Below are 17,417 nucleotides of genomic sequence, written 5' to 3'. Positions count from 1 at the left end.
TGGGGAACAAAAGGGCACAATCCTCACGGCTGTAACTTGAGTGCCTGCTTCCTGATGACATCACCCACTACAAAACCATGGATATTCCAAAGTCGCCTCAGAAGGCAGAGAAATGTGTCTAGACCACATTTGCAACCTCTGACTCTAGTTCAGGGGTTCTCAAACCAAGGTCCAGGGACCCCCGGTGGTCCGCAACGGGGTGCCAGGGGTCAGTGGAAATTATATATATATATGTAGTAGGGCTGTGTAAAGGTTTTCCTCCTCCTCAGAAGAGGAGGTGTAGCAAGGATCGGACCAAGATGCTGCGTGGTAAGTGTCCATGTTTTTAATATGAAAAAACTCAACATGAACACTAATACAAAAACAATAAACGTGAACAAAACCGAAACAGTACCGTGTGGCGAACAAACACAGACACGTAAACAATCACCCACAAAACAACAGTGAAACCCAGGCTACCTAAGTATGATTCTCAATCAGAGGCGACTCACGACACCTGCCTCTGATTGAGAACCATACTAGGCCGAACACAGAAAACCAACCTAGAAACACAAAACATAGAATGCCCACCCAACTCACGTCCTGACCATCTATCGACCAAACAATCGACCTGTCGACTAAATGGGGTCAGCCTTAAAATATACATAATGGTATTTATTTTTCTTTTTTACTAAATTAAATATTGTTTTTATTACACCTACAGAATATGTTGGGTTAAAATTTGATCAATCTTTCTTTCTTTCCTTTATTTTTTCCATCAATATGCAAATAGCCTTTGCACCTGCTCGTCTTACTCTGCACCAGTGATAGTCACTGCGAAGCTTGAGAGCTGCATGTGGCTTTCAGGAACTTCATTGGCGGCTCGCAAAAATATGATTTATTTAGTAGGGGGTCCACACCCAGCGGCTCATCATATCTGAGGGCCCTTCGTACACTACAGTAGCCGGCCCTGTTTGGGTCAGGGAGCGAGAGGTTTACGTAGCAGGTATTTATAGGCTGTTAAGAGCCTGTATACAGTGGGGCAAAAAAAGTATTTAGTCAGCCACCAATTGTGCAAGTTCTCCCACTTAAAAAGATGAGAGAGGCCTGTAATTTTCATCATAGGTACACTTCGTAAGAAGCATTTCAAGGTCCTGGAGTGGCCTAGCCAGTCTCCAGATCTCAACCCCATAGAAAATCTGTGGAGGGAGTTGAAAGTCTGTGTTGCCCAGCAACAGCCCCAAAACATCACTGCTCTAGAGGAGATCTGCATGAAGGAATGGGCCAAAATACCAGCAACAGTGTGTGGAAACCTTGTGAAGACTTACAGAAAACGTTTGACCTCTGTCATTGCCAACAAAGGGTATATAACAAAGTATTGAGATAAACTTTTGTTATTGACCAAATACTTATTTTCCACCATAATTTGCAAATAAATTCATAAAAAATCCTACAATGTGATTTTCTGGATTTTTCCCCCTCATTTTATCTGTCATAGTTGAAGTGTACCTATGATGAAAATTACAGGCCTCTCTCATCTTTTTAAGTGGGAGAACTTGCACAATTGGTGGCTGACTAAATACTTTTTTGCCCCACCGTACATCCTGGACATACAGCTTTCAGACTGTATACCTACATGTGTAACTACTCTGTCAAACATTGAGGTTCTTGTGAACAAACAAGTCTACAGTCCAACATCCACAAACACCTGTTGGACCAACAGTTATCAGACTTTAGTCTCAGTCTCAATGTACTTTATACAGTAGAAAATAAAGACTCCTGGCTACTAAAATAACCTTCCATGCTCCCCTCCAAACGAAAAAAAAACACCTGGAGCGAGATACAGACAGTATCTGGCTTAACTTACAGTGAGGACATGGTCTGGGCCTGGCTATGGGAAACAAGGGACTACTACCATAGTAACATAATCAATCCATGGTCAAAACCCGTTGTCCATTTGTAAAAAATAAATAAAAAATAAAAATAAAAAAAACTTTTTTAAAAATCCTATCTGCTGATTCACATCCTCGTAACAGTGTAACTACCCAACGGCCGCCAAAATCTCTCTCCCTTGAACTTTAACCAGGAAAAAGATCCCCAAAATGATTATTGACAAACACCTGGTAACAATTGCTGACCAATGGGGTTGCAGGAGATGCAGTCGATTGTGGTATATTTTCTGTATGTTCAGGTCTAGCCAGGTCTGTGCCAATGTGTTCTAAAATGTTTTCCATGCGCCCTTCTTGGATGGGAAGGCGGAAAGTTGAATGGACAGCAATGGGAAGAAAGCCCACCATCGCTTCACAGAGTAGCAAGGAGAGAGAGAGAGAGAGCGAGAGAGAGAGAGAAAACACTGCCTCCATACTTTTACTTGAGGATATGGTAGTGGTGTATGAGGATATGGTAGTGGTGTATGAGGATATGTTTGTATAGGGGTACAAGTACTGCTTATCTGAACACATCAAACTGAACCAGGTCAGGTCAAACGCGGTCAGAGTAGCTACACCTCTGAACATGACCGTAGCAGACTAATAAATGGTCTGAAATCCCCTTTTCGATGTCTGTTCCAGACATATTCCTGCTTCTTTCAAACTTGTTCCAAATCTCTTGGCCAAACAAGTAGCAAACCCCTGAATGACTAAAGTTGTCGAAGTGTACTGTACTCAGAAGTGGAGTTTAGTCTGTAGATAAGACCTAGTCAAATACAGCACATTGGACAGGAGGAATTCTTATCTTGCCTGGAGAAATTGGTGCAAGTGTTATTACTCTTAGACTGGAAAAGCATTAGACTAAGAGATGTGTTACTGCTTGATGTGAACAAATGAATTCATCTACATTATCCATCACTTTTGACTTTCCAAGTAAGTCTGACTTGATACTACAGGTCCCTCATAAAAACTAACATCCAGACTTGCGTATCACTGAGTGGAAAGGTTATGTCTATGTGGACATTCCTTTGTCAGCTATGAGTTACACCATTCATCCTTTTAACACTATTTAAAGCGGCAATCAGAAGTTGAAATCCTAACAAAGGAGATCCACGCCCCTGTTTTGGTAAAAAGCTGAGGGATGGGGCTGGAGAAATGCAATCACTCTCAAATGTATAGACAGAGCTATGGATGCAAGGACTGACCATTCAGGATATTAATATTATAGTTTTAACCATGTTTTTAGGCTGTATTGTTTTAGTTTACTTTTACTTTGTTTACAAACATTGGTGTAAAACAAGCGTATATTTGGGGTTCTGATGTGGTATGACAGCTCATGATCCATTTACAAGTTATATTCTTCAAGTATCAATCAGTAATTGAAGTCCAACATTGGATGTAGCAACAGCTGATCGCCCCTTTAACGTGCATTCTTTTGTTAGACTTTATTCAACCAGAAAGACCAAGTCTCCGATAAAATATATATTTGTAAGTCAACTAAAATCTGTACTTATGACCATAACAAAAGAATACGTAATCATTCGTTTACAGTTCACATCTCAATTGGCCATAACGACAATATGGTTAAAACTGCATTAGTAAGAAACCAATGTTTGTAAACACTTAAGGATAAAGAAGGCGTAAAGTGCTTACCTAAAGACAAAGTCCAGTCTCCTTGTGGCAGAAACCACACAATTCCAAGTGGTCTACGCGTGGTGCAACGCGAACTCATAGAGTTTTACTTTTGTTTCAGATAGTTTTGCATCATATTGTATAGTTTCATTCTTTTGAAGTTTCATTCTTGCCAAAACGTCTCCATTGCACAACTCCAGTTTAGTTCTGCACAACTCCAGTTCAGTTCTGCACACCTCGCTCAGGCTCAACCCTCTCCGGGCAAAACACTGCAGCCCGAGTGCAAGACTCGAGCGAGTGCTAACCTCTAGATCACATGACCAGTTCTGGAACGTCTTCATGCGCTGATGGGGATGTTGGACGACTATTTCACAGACCTACTAATTATTCTTCGTGTACTGTAGGCCTATAAACATACACTTATTCCACAGTTGTTTAGATTGATTCATTTTTCAATATAGTGGGAGATTAGAACATCTGCAGGACGTTGGTGTAAAATGCTAAAACAAACACCCCCAAAGACTTTCAATCAAAAGTAGCCTACTGTGCCAAATACATGACAATCACTACAATTTATAACTCAGCTACCCCATGTCCATAAACCTTATTCAACCTTTGTCCACGTGAATTCCTTCCTTTGGTCTTCTCATCCTGCTGACTGTCCAATGGACACTGGTCAGGTGTAAAAGAGGTCTTCTGACCTCAATGGGTCTTTCCTGGATAAATAAAGCTTAAATAAAAAATAAAAAATACATAATCAGAATAATAACCATGTAGAAACTATTGTACTGTATGTAAATCTGTTTATTGCAAGAAGACCCCTGGGAACAAAATATGACTGAATCCCTCCTAAACACAGAGTACTAAGAGAGGCTACGTTAACCAGAGGCCCTCAGGAAAGAAAATGAGGATTTACAAACAATTTCAAAGACATGACTGTAAAATGACATTGGTTCTTGTTGAAACCAATTAGGGAAGTAGACCTACATTCTAAATACTGTATTTATTTCAAATAAATATGCTCGTCATAAGTTATTTAAACATTGTTTATATTCCCTTTTGATATGAACAGTATCAAAACAGAGCCTTTTGATCATGAAATACCTTAATTCAAATGTACACACAAAAATAAGTAGACTTATCATGAAGAGACATGCAGACTAACACAAAATTCCTCTTCCATTCACTTAAAAGTACCCAAACTGTTTTCTATGTGCCAAAATCAACCATCGTATTGTTTTGCTCCCCCTAATTGAAACTGTACAAAGCGTCAAAAAGAAGACGGACTGGTCCTTTAATCTGGTAACCATTGGCAATCCTCATAAAAGTAAGCAATAGTAGACATTCCCAGTTATCACATCTCCACTTTTGTTTTGAACACATGCTGTGGATACAAAGCACTGATACAAAGTGGTAATGCTGTTGTTGACTAAATATGTTACTGTTTGGGCTCAAATACATGAACACATCCACAATTGTTGTTGGTTTGAGGCCTTAACTGAATACCTGAACCTGTATTCACGAAACGTTTCAGAGTACGGGTGCTGATCTAGGATCAGGTGGGTCTGTTAGTTCATAATGAATCAGATTATTTGGACAGCTGGGACCTGATCCTAGATTAGCACTTCTACTCTAAGAATCTGTGAACACGGGGCCTGGGATATTACCAGAGTTCAAGAAGCACTGTTTAGAGAAGACATGTGTTGTGCGAGTGCGAAAGGTTTGCTTGCTAGAAAATGTAGAAACTGACACCGTTATTACTAAGAGATATCAAATCTAATTCAATGGCTCCTAAATGTAATTTACTTCACTGCCCTCTGGTGGCTATACCAGTCTAGTTAATGTGCCATGTACTGCATCTGCCAAAGTGTTCATTTTTACAAGATACAAACGCTGCAATATATACTATTTGAAATAAGAACTATACAAAACTTATAAATGATAAAGTTCTATATTCTTAAATATAAACAACATAGTCAGGTTTCCAGTATTTTGATTATATAATTGGTACACAGAATCTCAATAACACAGAAAGAAGAACATAAAGCATTCCATTTACAACTGGATCCACATGATTTTCTGATACCGATAGAGCAGACATGATCCGTGAATAAATGAATCCATAAATAAATCAATCATGATTATGTCTGCTCATTAACAAGATTTTCCATGGTCCCCCACCCCCACCCACAGACACTCACACACACACCCACAAAAACATCCTTGCACACATGCGTGGTGCAGACACACACACAGACAACAAACACACATACGCACGCACACACACACACACACACACTTCAATCCAGCTTTAACTCGACAGTCCTTACATCACCTACTAGTCTAAAAATACTTATTTTCCTTAAGTAGAAATGTTGTACTAGAACTGGGTAGAACATATTCTACTATTGCGTAGAAGGTATTCTGCTATTGTACAAGATTCTATAGCCTAAAAAGGGTCCTAAAGTGCAGTAGTTACAGTTACATACAACTAGATGCTGTACAACAGAAACATATCATATAGCGTATCTCTGTTCAATAAAGTGACGGTGCTGGATTTCAACTCCAGGGATATCCCTTATTTACAATCATTTTGGGATAAATTAGGAAAAATATACAGTACCAGTCAAAGTTCAGACACTCCTACTCATTCAAGGGTTTTTTCTACATTGTAGAATAATAGTGAAGACATCAAAACTATGAAATACATATATGGAGTCATGTAGCAACCAAAAAAGTGTTAAACAAATCTAAATATATTTTAGATTCTTCAAAGTAGCCACCCTTTGCTTTGATGACAGCTTTGCACACTCTTGGCTTTTTCTCAACCAGCTTCATGAGGAATGCTTTTTCCAACAGTCTTGAAGGAGTTCCCACATATGCTGAGCAATTGTTGGCTGCTTTTCCTTCACTCCGCGGTCCAACTCATCCCGAACCATCTCAATTGGGTTGAGGTTAGGTGATTGTGGAGGCCAGGTTATCTGAGGCTGCACTCCATCACACTCCTTCTTGGTCAAATAGCCCTTACACAGCCTGGAGGTGTGTTTTCAGTCATTGTCCTATTGAAAAACAAATGATAGTCCCACTAAGCGCAAACCAGATGGGATGGTGTATCGCTGCAGAATGCTGTTGTAGTCATGCTGGTTAAGTCTGCCATGAATTCTAAATAAATCACAGACAGTGTCACCAGCAAAGCACCCCCACACCTCCTCCTCCATGCTTCATGGTGGGAACCACACATGCGGAGATCATCCGTTCACCTATTCTGCTTCTCACACAAACACCGCGGTTGGAACCAAAAATCTCAAATTTGGACTCATCAGACCAAAGGACAGATTTCCACTGGTCTGATGTCCATTGCTCGTGTTTCTTGGCCCAAGCAAGTCTCTTCTTCTTATTGGTGTCCTTTAGTAGTGGTTTCTTTGAAACAATTCGACCATGAAGGCCTGATTCACACAATCTCCTCTGAACAGTTGATGTTGAGATGTGTCTGTTACTTGAACTCCGTGAAGCATTTATTTGGGCTGCAATTTCTGAGGCTATTAACTCTAATGAACTTATCCTCTGCAGCAGAGGTAACTCTGGGTCTTCCTTTCCTGTGGCGGGCCTCATGAGAAACAGTTTCATCATAGCGCTTGATGGTTTCTGCGACTGCACTTGAAGAAACTTTAAAAGTTCTTTAAATTTTCCGGATTTACTGACCTTTATGTCTTAAAGTCATGATGGACTGTCATTTATCTTTGCTTATTTGAGCTGCTTTTGCCATAATATGGACTTGGTCTTTTACCAAACAGGGCTATCTTCTGTATACCACTACTACCTTGTCACAACACAACTGATTGGCTCAAACGCACTAGGAAGGAAAGAAATTCCACAAATTAACTTTTAACAAGGCACACCCGTTAATTGTAATGAACTCCAGTTGACTACCTCATGAAGCTGTTTGAGAGAATGCCAAGACTGTGCAAAGCTGTCATTAAGGCAAAGAGTGGCCATTTGAAGTATCTCAAATATAACATATATTTTGTTTAACACATTTTGTTGGTTACTACATGATTCCATAAGTGTTATTTCATAGTTTTGATGTATTCACTATTATTCTACAATGTAGAAAATAGTCAAAATAAAGAAAAACCCTGGAATGAGCAGCCGTGTCCAAAACATTTTGACTGGTACTCCACAACCCACATACACTTGGATATAATTTGGAGACGAAATAACTCAAGAGAAACTGTACTGTACATAAATATATCTGACTGCAAATAGAAGAGATTGATATGAACTCTCCCTGACAGCACAAAGCTCAAGGAATAGACTCGCGATTAGCATGTCATGCTATCTTACACTTTGCGAGAAGACATGGCTGGCATGAGAGCATCACTGTTTGGTCAAGTCACTGCAGTGCACTCAGCTTAAACAAAAAATGTCCTCCTCCTCTTCTTTGATTCTTGCCACTTCACCGAACGGTTGAAGAACCTGACCAGTCTAAGTGAGAGCAATATGTCAATAAACTTCTCCATGTCAATATTCTCTTCAAATATTTACAGCACACATGGAATCCTGTCGCACATCCATCTTAACTTAAAACACCTTAAACAATATGTATAATATTTATATCCAAACATGTACAAAGAGTAAGAAAATAACACAATCCTATTGGCTATCAATCGCCATTAGCCAATCATTTTCTTTGTCAGTTAGCAGCTTATACATCGACGTCGATGATAATACAGTTTAGTTTATCCAAACCAATGTCTTCAGTTTACCTGGCAACAGAAAGCTAACAGGAAGCAGTCACTACTACTTCCTGTTCAGTTGACCTTTGACCTCATCATGTTCCAATGGGACTTTCTCTTACGTCTTCTCTTCTCCCGCCAAAACCAGACGAGCGCAAATCTCCGTTCATCTTTCGCTTGTATTGCACCAAAGATAAATTAAACAACTATTATTTCAAGATAAAAATCCACTCGAGGGTGGGGCGAGCAGACAGGGAGCAAAGACCTGTGGCAAAGACATCCTCCGGGAGCAAAAGCAGGAGGAAGAGGAGGAGGAAGAGCACAAGGATCAGAGGATCTCGCGGCACATGGGCAGGTTGACGAAGATGAAGACGTTGAACTCGATGAGGACGGAGAAGCAGACGAAGACGGCGTACATGAGGAGACAGGTCAGACCCAGTCGACGGTCCAGAGTCCATTTGTTTAAGTGGACGCCCAGCACCTGAGGACAGAGGAAGAGAGGAGGAGGGAAAGGAGAGATTAGATTTGGAGTTAACATAGTACACTACATTTATGTGTGTTTCATAGATAGACCATAGAGAGTGATAGGTTGTTGGAGGTATTCTAGGCAGGTTACAGGTGAAAACATTAGCAAAACACACTGGTTTATAGACAGTTGTTTTGAAATAAAGTTGAAGCTAGTATTGGGTTTAGGCTGATCCGAGTACAGCCTGTACTCACTGTGAGGAACACTGAGGCCAAGAGCAGCGCAACAGAGAAGATCAATCCTCTACTGTTCAGAGAGATCTGAAGAGGACCCAGAAACACATGATCAGCTCTAAGCCTGTCTACAATGTTGGGAAATAGTTCAAATAAATAACATGGGTAATAGCAGGAATCCTCACAGTTGATCCATAGTCAATGCAGAGGGTCTGTAAAAGCCAGGGCAGGCCAAGGCCCACCAGAATATCAAACACATTGCTGCCAATGGAGTTAGAGATGGCCATGTCTCCCAGACCTAGACAGAAGAGAAAAATCTAGCGTAACACATTGTATTATAACACCGTACTTTGTGTGTGCAGTACCGCAGTTCAACAGCTCTGAGTAACCTCATAAAAGACACGTGATGTGGAGTTGGTTCTGATGGAGTGGTCTCTGTGTGACTCTCTCCCTACAGTACCTTGGCGTGCCACGATGAGGCTGGCCATGCAGTCTGGAACACTAGTCCCCGCCGCCAGGAACGTGATGCCCATGATGACATCAGGGATGCCAAGCGTGTACCCAATCACAGTCACCTATAGTCAATGACAACATGGCAGTCGTACCATTAGAATTGTAAGCAAGGCTAGAATGGAACCGTCACACATGGCATTTTTCTGCAAGACAATTACCAGACCTCAACACTGTATTCCCGTTTGAGAGGACAGCTGGAGCCAAGGCTTATATGACATTTAGCAAATGAATGTCAAATAAGAACTCACCATCCAGACCATAATGTAGGAGAAGCCAGCGATCCACATGGTGGAGGTGACGAAGGAGACCATGAACCATCTCTCCCAGCGTGGCTTGGCACAGTTCGGGATGGTGAAGAAGAGGAGCAGGCACAGAGGCCAGCACAGCAGCCACTTCATCTTGTTACACACACCCGCTGGAGGAGAGGGAGGGAGGGAGGGAGGGAGGGAGGAGAGGGAGGGAGGGAGGGAGGGAGGGAGGGAGGGAGGGAGGGAGGGAGGGAGGGAGGGAGGGAGGGAGGGAGGGAGGGAGGGAGGGAGGGAGGGAGGGAGGGAGGGACAGAGAGAGGGACAGAGAGGGGGACAGAGAGGGGGACAGAGAGGGGGACAGAGAGGGACAGAGAGAGAGAGAGAGAGAGAGAGAGAGGGACAGAGAGAGAGAGACAGAGAGAGAGAGAGAGAGAGGGGGACAGAGAGAGAGAGAAGGGGATTGGAAGAGAGAAAATGTGCGTCAGTGAATTGAAATATGTAAAACATAGAATAAAGTATATAGAAATATAACATGATCACACACCTGGTGGTCTGTGAGGGACCAGAGGTCCTTCGTTCTCGTCCTCTTCCTCCTCTCCTCCGTCGTTCTCATTATTCTCATTATCCTCGTTCTCGTTTTCCGTCTCATTCCCCGACTCCAGGACCCCCTGACCTAGGCATCTCCCGTTCAGCCCTCTCTCAGCCCCGCCCGTCCTGCCATTCTCCAGACCCCGCCTCTCTGGAGCCCTGGCGGCTGCAGAGTCTGAGTCTCCGTTGGTGATGTGTTGGTTGACCCTGGTCTCACTGGTGTTGATCACCCTCTGTCTCTGCACACACACAATACTGAGTCAATGAGAGAGAGATAGAGTGTGTGTGTGTGTGTGTGTGTGTGTGTGTGTGTGTGTGTGTGTGTAGAGGGTGGGGTGTAAATGTCAAATTCATACAGTACATGTGTATGTGTGTGTGTGTAGAGGGTGGGGTGTATGTAAATGTCAAATTCATACAGTACATGTGTATGTGTGTGTGTGTGTGTGTAGAGGGTGGGGTGTATGTAAATGTCTAATTCATACAGTACATGTGTATGTGTGTGTGTGTGTGTAGAGGGTGGGGTGTATGTAAATGTCAAATTCATACAGTACATGTGTATGTGTGTGTGTGTGTGTGTAGAGGGTGGGGTGTATGTAAATGTCTAATTCATACAGTACATGTGTATGTGTGTGTGTGTGTGTGTAGAGGGTGGGGTGTATGTAAATGTCTAATTCATACAGTACATGTGTATGTGTATGTGTGTGTGTGTGTAGAGGGTGGGGTGTATGTAAATGTCTAATTCATACAGTACATGTGTATGTGTGTGTGTGTGTGTGTGTAGAGGGTGGGGTGTATGTAAATGTCAAATTCATACAGTACATGTGTATGTGTGTGTGTGTTACCCTAATCTTTTTTTACATTTATTTATTTTATTTCACCTTTATTTAACCAGGTAGACAAGTTGAGAACAAGTTCTCATTTACAATTGCGACCTGGCCAAGATAAAGCAAAGCAGTTCGACACATACAACAACACAGAGTTACACATACAGTCAATAATACAGTACAGTAGAAAAATAAGTCTATATACGATGTGAGCAAATGAGGTGAGATAAGGGAGGTAAAGGCAAAAAAAGGCCATGTTGGCGAAGTAAATACAATATAGCAAGTAAAACACTGGAATGGTAGTTTTGCAGTGGAAGAATGTGCAAAGTAGAGATAGAAATAATGGGGTGCAAAGAAGCAAAATAAATAAATACAGTAGGGAAAGAGGTAGTTGTTTGGGCTAAATTATAGATGGGCTATGTACAGGTGCAGTAATCTGTGAGCTGCTCTGACAGCTGGTGCTTAAAGCTAGTGAGGGAGATACGTGTCTGGGAGATAAGAGAAAATCTTACCTCATTGATGAGCATGCGTGAAGCCATGGTTAATCGTGTCCTGGGGGAGAAGTGACTGGTGATCATGATCCTCATGCCAGCCTCAGAGAAGGACAGCTGGTGGGGGTAGGCTGACAGTAGCTCATCCACCATCAGCACACTAGGCTTACACTGGAAGTTAGCTATGGGGACAGACACAAAATGGCCGCCTGGTTACTTCTTCTCTAATAGTTTCTCAATGAGAGAAGGACAGCTGGTGGGGGTAGGCTGACAGTAGCTCATCCACCATCAGCACACTGCAAATTCGCTATGGGTACAGACACAAAATGGCTACTGTTATCACTAACAGACTGGTGACACAAGAAACTCATACATACACATGTGTACCTTCCACTGAGTGCCTTAAAGGGATTCTTCAGGATTTTGGCAATGATTCACTTTATTGACTTCCCCAGAGTCAGAGGAACTGTGTCCAGTATGAAGGATGTTGGAGGTAGTTTCAGGAACCAATGCTAACTAGCGTCAGCGCAATGAGCTAATACTAGTTAGCAACTTCCTTCAAACTGGACGCAGAGACATACAAATGGTATCCATGAGTTCATCTGACTATGGGGAAGTAGATAAAGGGCCTGGCCAAAACCCTGAAGTAACTGAAACTGAGATACTACAATAGTTCCTTTTTCAGTGGAACCACCACAACTATCAAAATCATTTCAAGGTAAACTGTATTTCTCTGTATTGTACCACAGAAGGTCACAGTTTATTTGGATAGTTCAGATACTCACACCATCAACAAACTATCTGTTGATAAGCAACTGCTTGCTAAGGTTATGGTTAGGTTTAGAATAAGAGTTAGGGTAAAGGGTTAAGGTTATGGTTAGGTTTAGAATAAGAGTTAGGGTAAAGGGTTAAGGTTAGTAGATAGTTAGTTGAACTAGTCTGTAGATGTACTATCCAAATAAAGTGTTGCCCCACAGAAGCCTGATAATGTGATGTCAAATCTGTGTGCCACCAGAGTAGGTACCTTTCTTGAGCAGGACGGCGGTGGCGTCACAGGTGACGTTGTCCTCCAGGTCAGTGCTGCCCGTCAGACCGTTGGCCAGACTCACGGAGCTCTTCTTCCGTCGGTCAAAGTAGCGCCTCGCTCTGCCGTTAAACCTACACACACAAGTGATGAACATTCACAGATAATGAGAATTGAGTAGAAAGTATTCAAGAGTTTACAGAAGAAGGCAGACATTCCTGTGAGTAACAGTGTAATACATTTGCCTCAATGTACAGTATCTTAAATGACTGAATAGCTCTTGGTCCAGATGGGAAGTGTGTGTGTTCGTGGTGTGTGATGATGTGAGCGCCAGATGATGCTCATACTCACTTCATGATTAGAATGTAGAAGAGGTACATCACGTTCAGGACTAGAGACTCCCACCTTGGATAGAATAGAATGAATCCAACTTTATTGTCCATGCGAACAACGGAAGTGTGTCTTCAGAGCACCACCCCCCAGCACACATCACACATACAGTTGAGATGAGCACAGGAGAATCTAATTCAAAACACACCATCGCAGAAACTTATCAACTGATTATCAAACGACTGAATATCAAGATAAATGCATTTTTACATACCATGTAACCTCCCCGTCGTAGATAAACTGTGAGGAGAAAGAGAGGGATTGATCATATTTAGGAAAAGGCAGAGACGTAATAACACCATCATTTCCAGTACTGATTATGAAAGCAATGCTATGTCTATCTTGACCACCAGAGGGTAATGCCAACTCCAGAACGTTCCTCCACGACAGAACAAGGACAAATAGACCTGTTACTCAACATCTGATTCATTACAGTCTCACTTAGCCAATGTCAGGTGGAAAAATACAGTACTTCTCTTTCTGCGGATGTATGTATACTGTGTCATCATGCTTCATGCTAAAAGGCTAACATATACCCAGAACTGAAAATGATTATTCAGTGAGGCATTGGCATTTCATACTACTACATATCCAGACTGTAGAGTCAAAGGCATGTTATCATTCAAGGTTGGCATTTATTGTCCTGAATCTTGCCCTGGAGGCAGCTCTGCAGACTGGTCACTAGCTGGGCACAGCCACAAAGTCGTCAAATCTGATTTTAAACCTAACCTTAACCCTAACCACATTGCAAACCTTAACCATAAATTAAGACCAAAAATATACATTTTCTTTTCATGTATTTTTACAATATAGACCACTTTGACTTTGCAGCTGGCCCATCTAGGGGAGTGATCGAAATTTACTGGGGGGCTGGTCCAACTTAAGATGTCCTAAAGAAATGCATCCCCTCCCCACAATAGCCTATATATGTATTGGTTTTTAGGCTAATTCCTAAATTAATAATTGTCCACCTCATGGTCAGAGAATTGCATGCATTGGCCTTTAGACTTAGGATCACCACTTTATTATAAGAACGTGAAATGTCAGAATAATAGTGGAGATTTATTTCAGCTTTTATTTATTTCATCACATTCCCAGTGGGTCAGATGTTTACATCCACTCAATAAGAATTTGATAGCATTGCCTTTATATTGTTTAACTTGGGTCAAACATTTTGGGTAGCCTTCCACAAGCTTCCCAGAATAAGTTGGGTGAATTTTGGGCCATTCCTCCTGACAGCGCTGGTGTAACGGAGTCAGGTTTGTAGGCCTCCTTGCTCACACACACTTTTTCAGTTCTGCCCACAAATTTTCTATAGGATTGAGGTCAGGGCTTTGTGATGGCCACTCCAATACCTTGACTTTGTTGTCCTTAAGTCATTTTGTCACAACCAATGCTTGGGGTCATTGTCCATTTGGAAGACCCATTGGCGACCAAGCTTTAACTTTCTGACTGATGTCTTGAGATGTTGCTTCAATATATCCACATAATTTTCATACCTCATGTTGCCATCTATTTTGTGAAGTGCACCAGTCCCTCCTGCAGCAAAGCACCCCCACAAAATGATGCTGCCACCCCCGTGCTTCGTGGTTGGGATGGTGTTCTTCAGCTTGCAAGCCTCCCTCTTTTTCCTCCAAACATAACAATGGTCATTATGGCCAAACAGTTCTATTTTTGTTTCATCAGACCAGAGGACATTTCTCCAAAAAGTATGATCTTTGTCCCCATGTGCAGTTGCAAACCGTAGTCTTGCTTTTTATGGCATTTTTGGAGCAGTGGCTTCTTCCTTGCTGAGTGTCCTTTCAGGTTATGTCGATATATGACTCGTTTTACTGTGGATATAGATACTTTTGTACCTGTTTCCTCCAGCATCTTCACAAGGTCTTTCACAAGGATGAATCAGACTTGTGGAGGTCTACAATTTATTTTCTGAGGTCTTGGCTGGTTTATTTTGATTTTGCCATGATGTCAAGCAAAGAGACACTGAGTTTGAAGGTAGACCTTGAAATACATCCACAGGTACACCTACAATTGACTCAAATGATGTCAATTAGACTATCAGAAGTTTCTAAAGCCATGACATCATTTTCTGGAATTTTCCAAGCTGTTTAAAGGCACAGTCAACTTAGTGTATGTAAACTTCTGACCCACTGGAATTGTGATACAGTGAATTACAAGTGAAATAATCTGTCTGTAAACAATTGTTGGAGAAATTACTTGTGTCATGCACAAGGGTAGATGTCCTAACCGACTATAATGTTATCAAGAAATGTGTGGAGTGGTTGAAAAACGAGTTTTAATGACTCCAACCTAAGTGTATGTAAACTTCAGACTGTATATACATATAGAGCCTATAAGAGAAGCGTAGGCCTAAAACCCCAGAGAGAGAGAGAGATGCCGTAGCATTTCTTCATGCGTCTACTATACATATGTAGGAGTACAGAAGGGTGCTAATTCATACATTTTAGATCAGACTCTTTTGCATAAAGATATGCATTGGTAAGTAAGCATTTCACTAAGGTCTACACCTGTTTTATTCGGCGCTCGCTCCTGACAAATACACTTGATTTGATTTGAAGCATTAGATTACAGGAGTAACTCTGGTAGGCCCGAAACAGACTTCCTCAGCTCAAGTCAGTTGTAGTGATGTGGCGCACTGCCTTAATATCATAGGCCGGCAGTAGCTAAAGCTTGATAATAGCCACACCAAACCTTCACAAATGTTTTTTTTAAACTTTATTCGGTTAATGTCAAAAGTCAGTCAAGCCAATGTTTATAGGGGAAAAAACGAGGAGAAGAGGGAATGTCTGTCTCGGACATCGCTCAGTTCTGCATCCAGGGCAAAATTCATAACAATAAACGTCAACCTGCATTGCAATAATACCATGTATGGAGGGTCAGTTCAGATGTCCTTTATCTACATCAGTCAGACCCAGTGTTTAATTGGGAGGAGTGATGCATGATGAGTCTGTCTGCACATCAGAGCAGGGTTCTCAGACAGACTGGTCCAGCTGATGTTCTGTCTGTCCTTAATATATTTTTTTTCTCTCTCTCTCTCTCTCTCTCTCTCTCTCTCTCTCTCTCTCTCTCTCTCTCTCTCTCTCTCTCTCTCTCTCTCTCTCTCTCTCTCTCTCTCTCTCTCTCTCTCTCTCTCTCTCTCTCTCTCTCTCTCTCTCTCTCTCTCTCTCTCTCTCTCTCTCTCTCTCTCTCTCTCTCTCTCTCTCTCTCGCTCTCTTTGCCTCTGTCCTCTATTACCTCTCTCTTTCTCTCCCTCTTTTTCTTTCTTTCTCTCTCTCCCCCCCCCCTCTCTCTCTCCGCTGCTTGTGTGTGTATCCGTGCTTGCGCGCGCGTGTGCGTGTAGTTGGCCACTTACTGCAATGAGGGCTGCGATAGAGAGCGTGTAGTAGGCGGAGTCTCTGAGTAGTGTCCAATGGGAGAGCTTCACAGCCTAGAGACAGATGGAGAGAAGACAAACAGGACACAAACAAAAGACGCAGCATTATCACACTGATGAACTGCAGTCAAGCATACCCTCATGACAGCGCTTCGGCACAACAATAACGATTATAGCTCCAGCTCCCTCACAAGCATACCGAGATACACAAAGAGCTCGAGTTGACTTGAATAGATCCCACTACGTACAAAGGACAAGCAGGCAGTGCTCACCTCCTCCAAAAAGGTGGCAGTGTATCCACTGATTTGACATAATGATATGCAGCACAGGCAGCCTACCACACAGTGACTAATGCGTTATAGAGCCTGTATTTAGCATGCAAATCAACCCACACACACTACTACAGTGAAACACACATTCCTTAGAGAAACACAGTCAAGCCCTAGCCTGGTCCCTGATCTGTTTGTGCTGTATAGCAAACTCCGATAGTCATGTCATGCTAGACAGCACCAACAGATCTGGGATCAGGCTATCCAAAATGTAAAGCTCATAATGTCTTCCTATGAGAAACACGTAGCCAAAGTCTGGTCCCAGATGTGTTTGCGCTGTATAGCCAGAATAGACCATACGAGTTAGCAAGATTCTACAAACTGATCTCTATTAGATCAACAATAGCGAGACTTAAGGTGACTTTACAGTAATACACTGTTTCCTGGCAGTTTTAAGATGACTTTACAGTAATACACATTTTCCTGGCAGTGTTAAGATGACTTTACAGTAATACACTGTTTCCTGGCAGTATTAATATGACTTTACAGTAATACACTGTTTCCTGGCAGTATTAAGATGACTTTACAGTAATACACTGTTTCCTGGCAGTGTTAAGATGACTTCACAGTAATACACTGTATTCCTGGCAGTATTAAGATTACTTTACAGTAATACACTGTTTCCTGGCAGTGTTAAGATGA

General features: G+C 41.9%; 2 protein-coding genes across 2 annotated transcripts in view; both read right to left on the bottom strand.

Moving 5' to 3' along the window:
• LOC112235428 (ras and Rab interactor 2-like) overlaps positions 1-3,836 on the bottom strand; it is a 63,907-nt gene extending 60,071 nt beyond the window's left edge. Inside the window, 1 exon segment of the mRNA XM_042310907.1 lies at positions 3,561-3,836. The gene's annotated coding sequence lies outside the window, so the exon portion shown is untranslated.
• Positions 3,837-7,637: 3,801 nt separating this feature from the next.
• LOC112235419 (sodium/potassium/calcium exchanger 3) overlaps positions 7,638-17,417 on the bottom strand; it is a 64,173-nt gene continuing 54,393 nt past the window's right edge. The window contains exons 7-17 of the mRNA XM_042310806.1: positions 16,426-16,500; positions 13,267-13,292; positions 13,014-13,067; positions 12,663-12,796; positions 11,660-11,820; positions 10,280-10,562; positions 9,736-9,902; positions 9,435-9,549; positions 9,160-9,272; positions 8,996-9,061; positions 7,638-8,756 (exon numbers count right to left, since the gene is read on the bottom strand). Coding sequence (XP_042166740.1) covers positions 8,604-8,756; positions 8,996-9,061; positions 9,160-9,272; positions 9,435-9,549; positions 9,736-9,902; positions 10,280-10,562; positions 11,660-11,820; positions 12,663-12,796; positions 13,014-13,067; positions 13,267-13,292; positions 16,426-16,500 — 1,347 coding nt within the window. The 3' untranslated portion in view covers positions 7,638-8,603. The remainder of the gene's footprint in view (positions 8,757-8,995; positions 9,062-9,159; positions 9,273-9,434; positions 9,550-9,735; positions 9,903-10,279; positions 10,563-11,659; positions 11,821-12,662; positions 12,797-13,013; positions 13,068-13,266; positions 13,293-16,425; positions 16,501-17,417) is intronic.

The sequence above is a fragment of the Oncorhynchus tshawytscha genome, linkage group LG32, assembly GCF_018296145.1.
Source record: "Oncorhynchus tshawytscha isolate Ot180627B linkage group LG32, Otsh_v2.0, whole genome shotgun sequence".
Taxonomy (NCBI): Eukaryota; Metazoa; Chordata; class Actinopteri; order Salmoniformes; family Salmonidae; genus Oncorhynchus; species Oncorhynchus tshawytscha.
The sequence above is the reverse complement of the archived record's forward strand: the minus strand, read 5'-3'. Positions and strand labels throughout refer to the sequence as shown.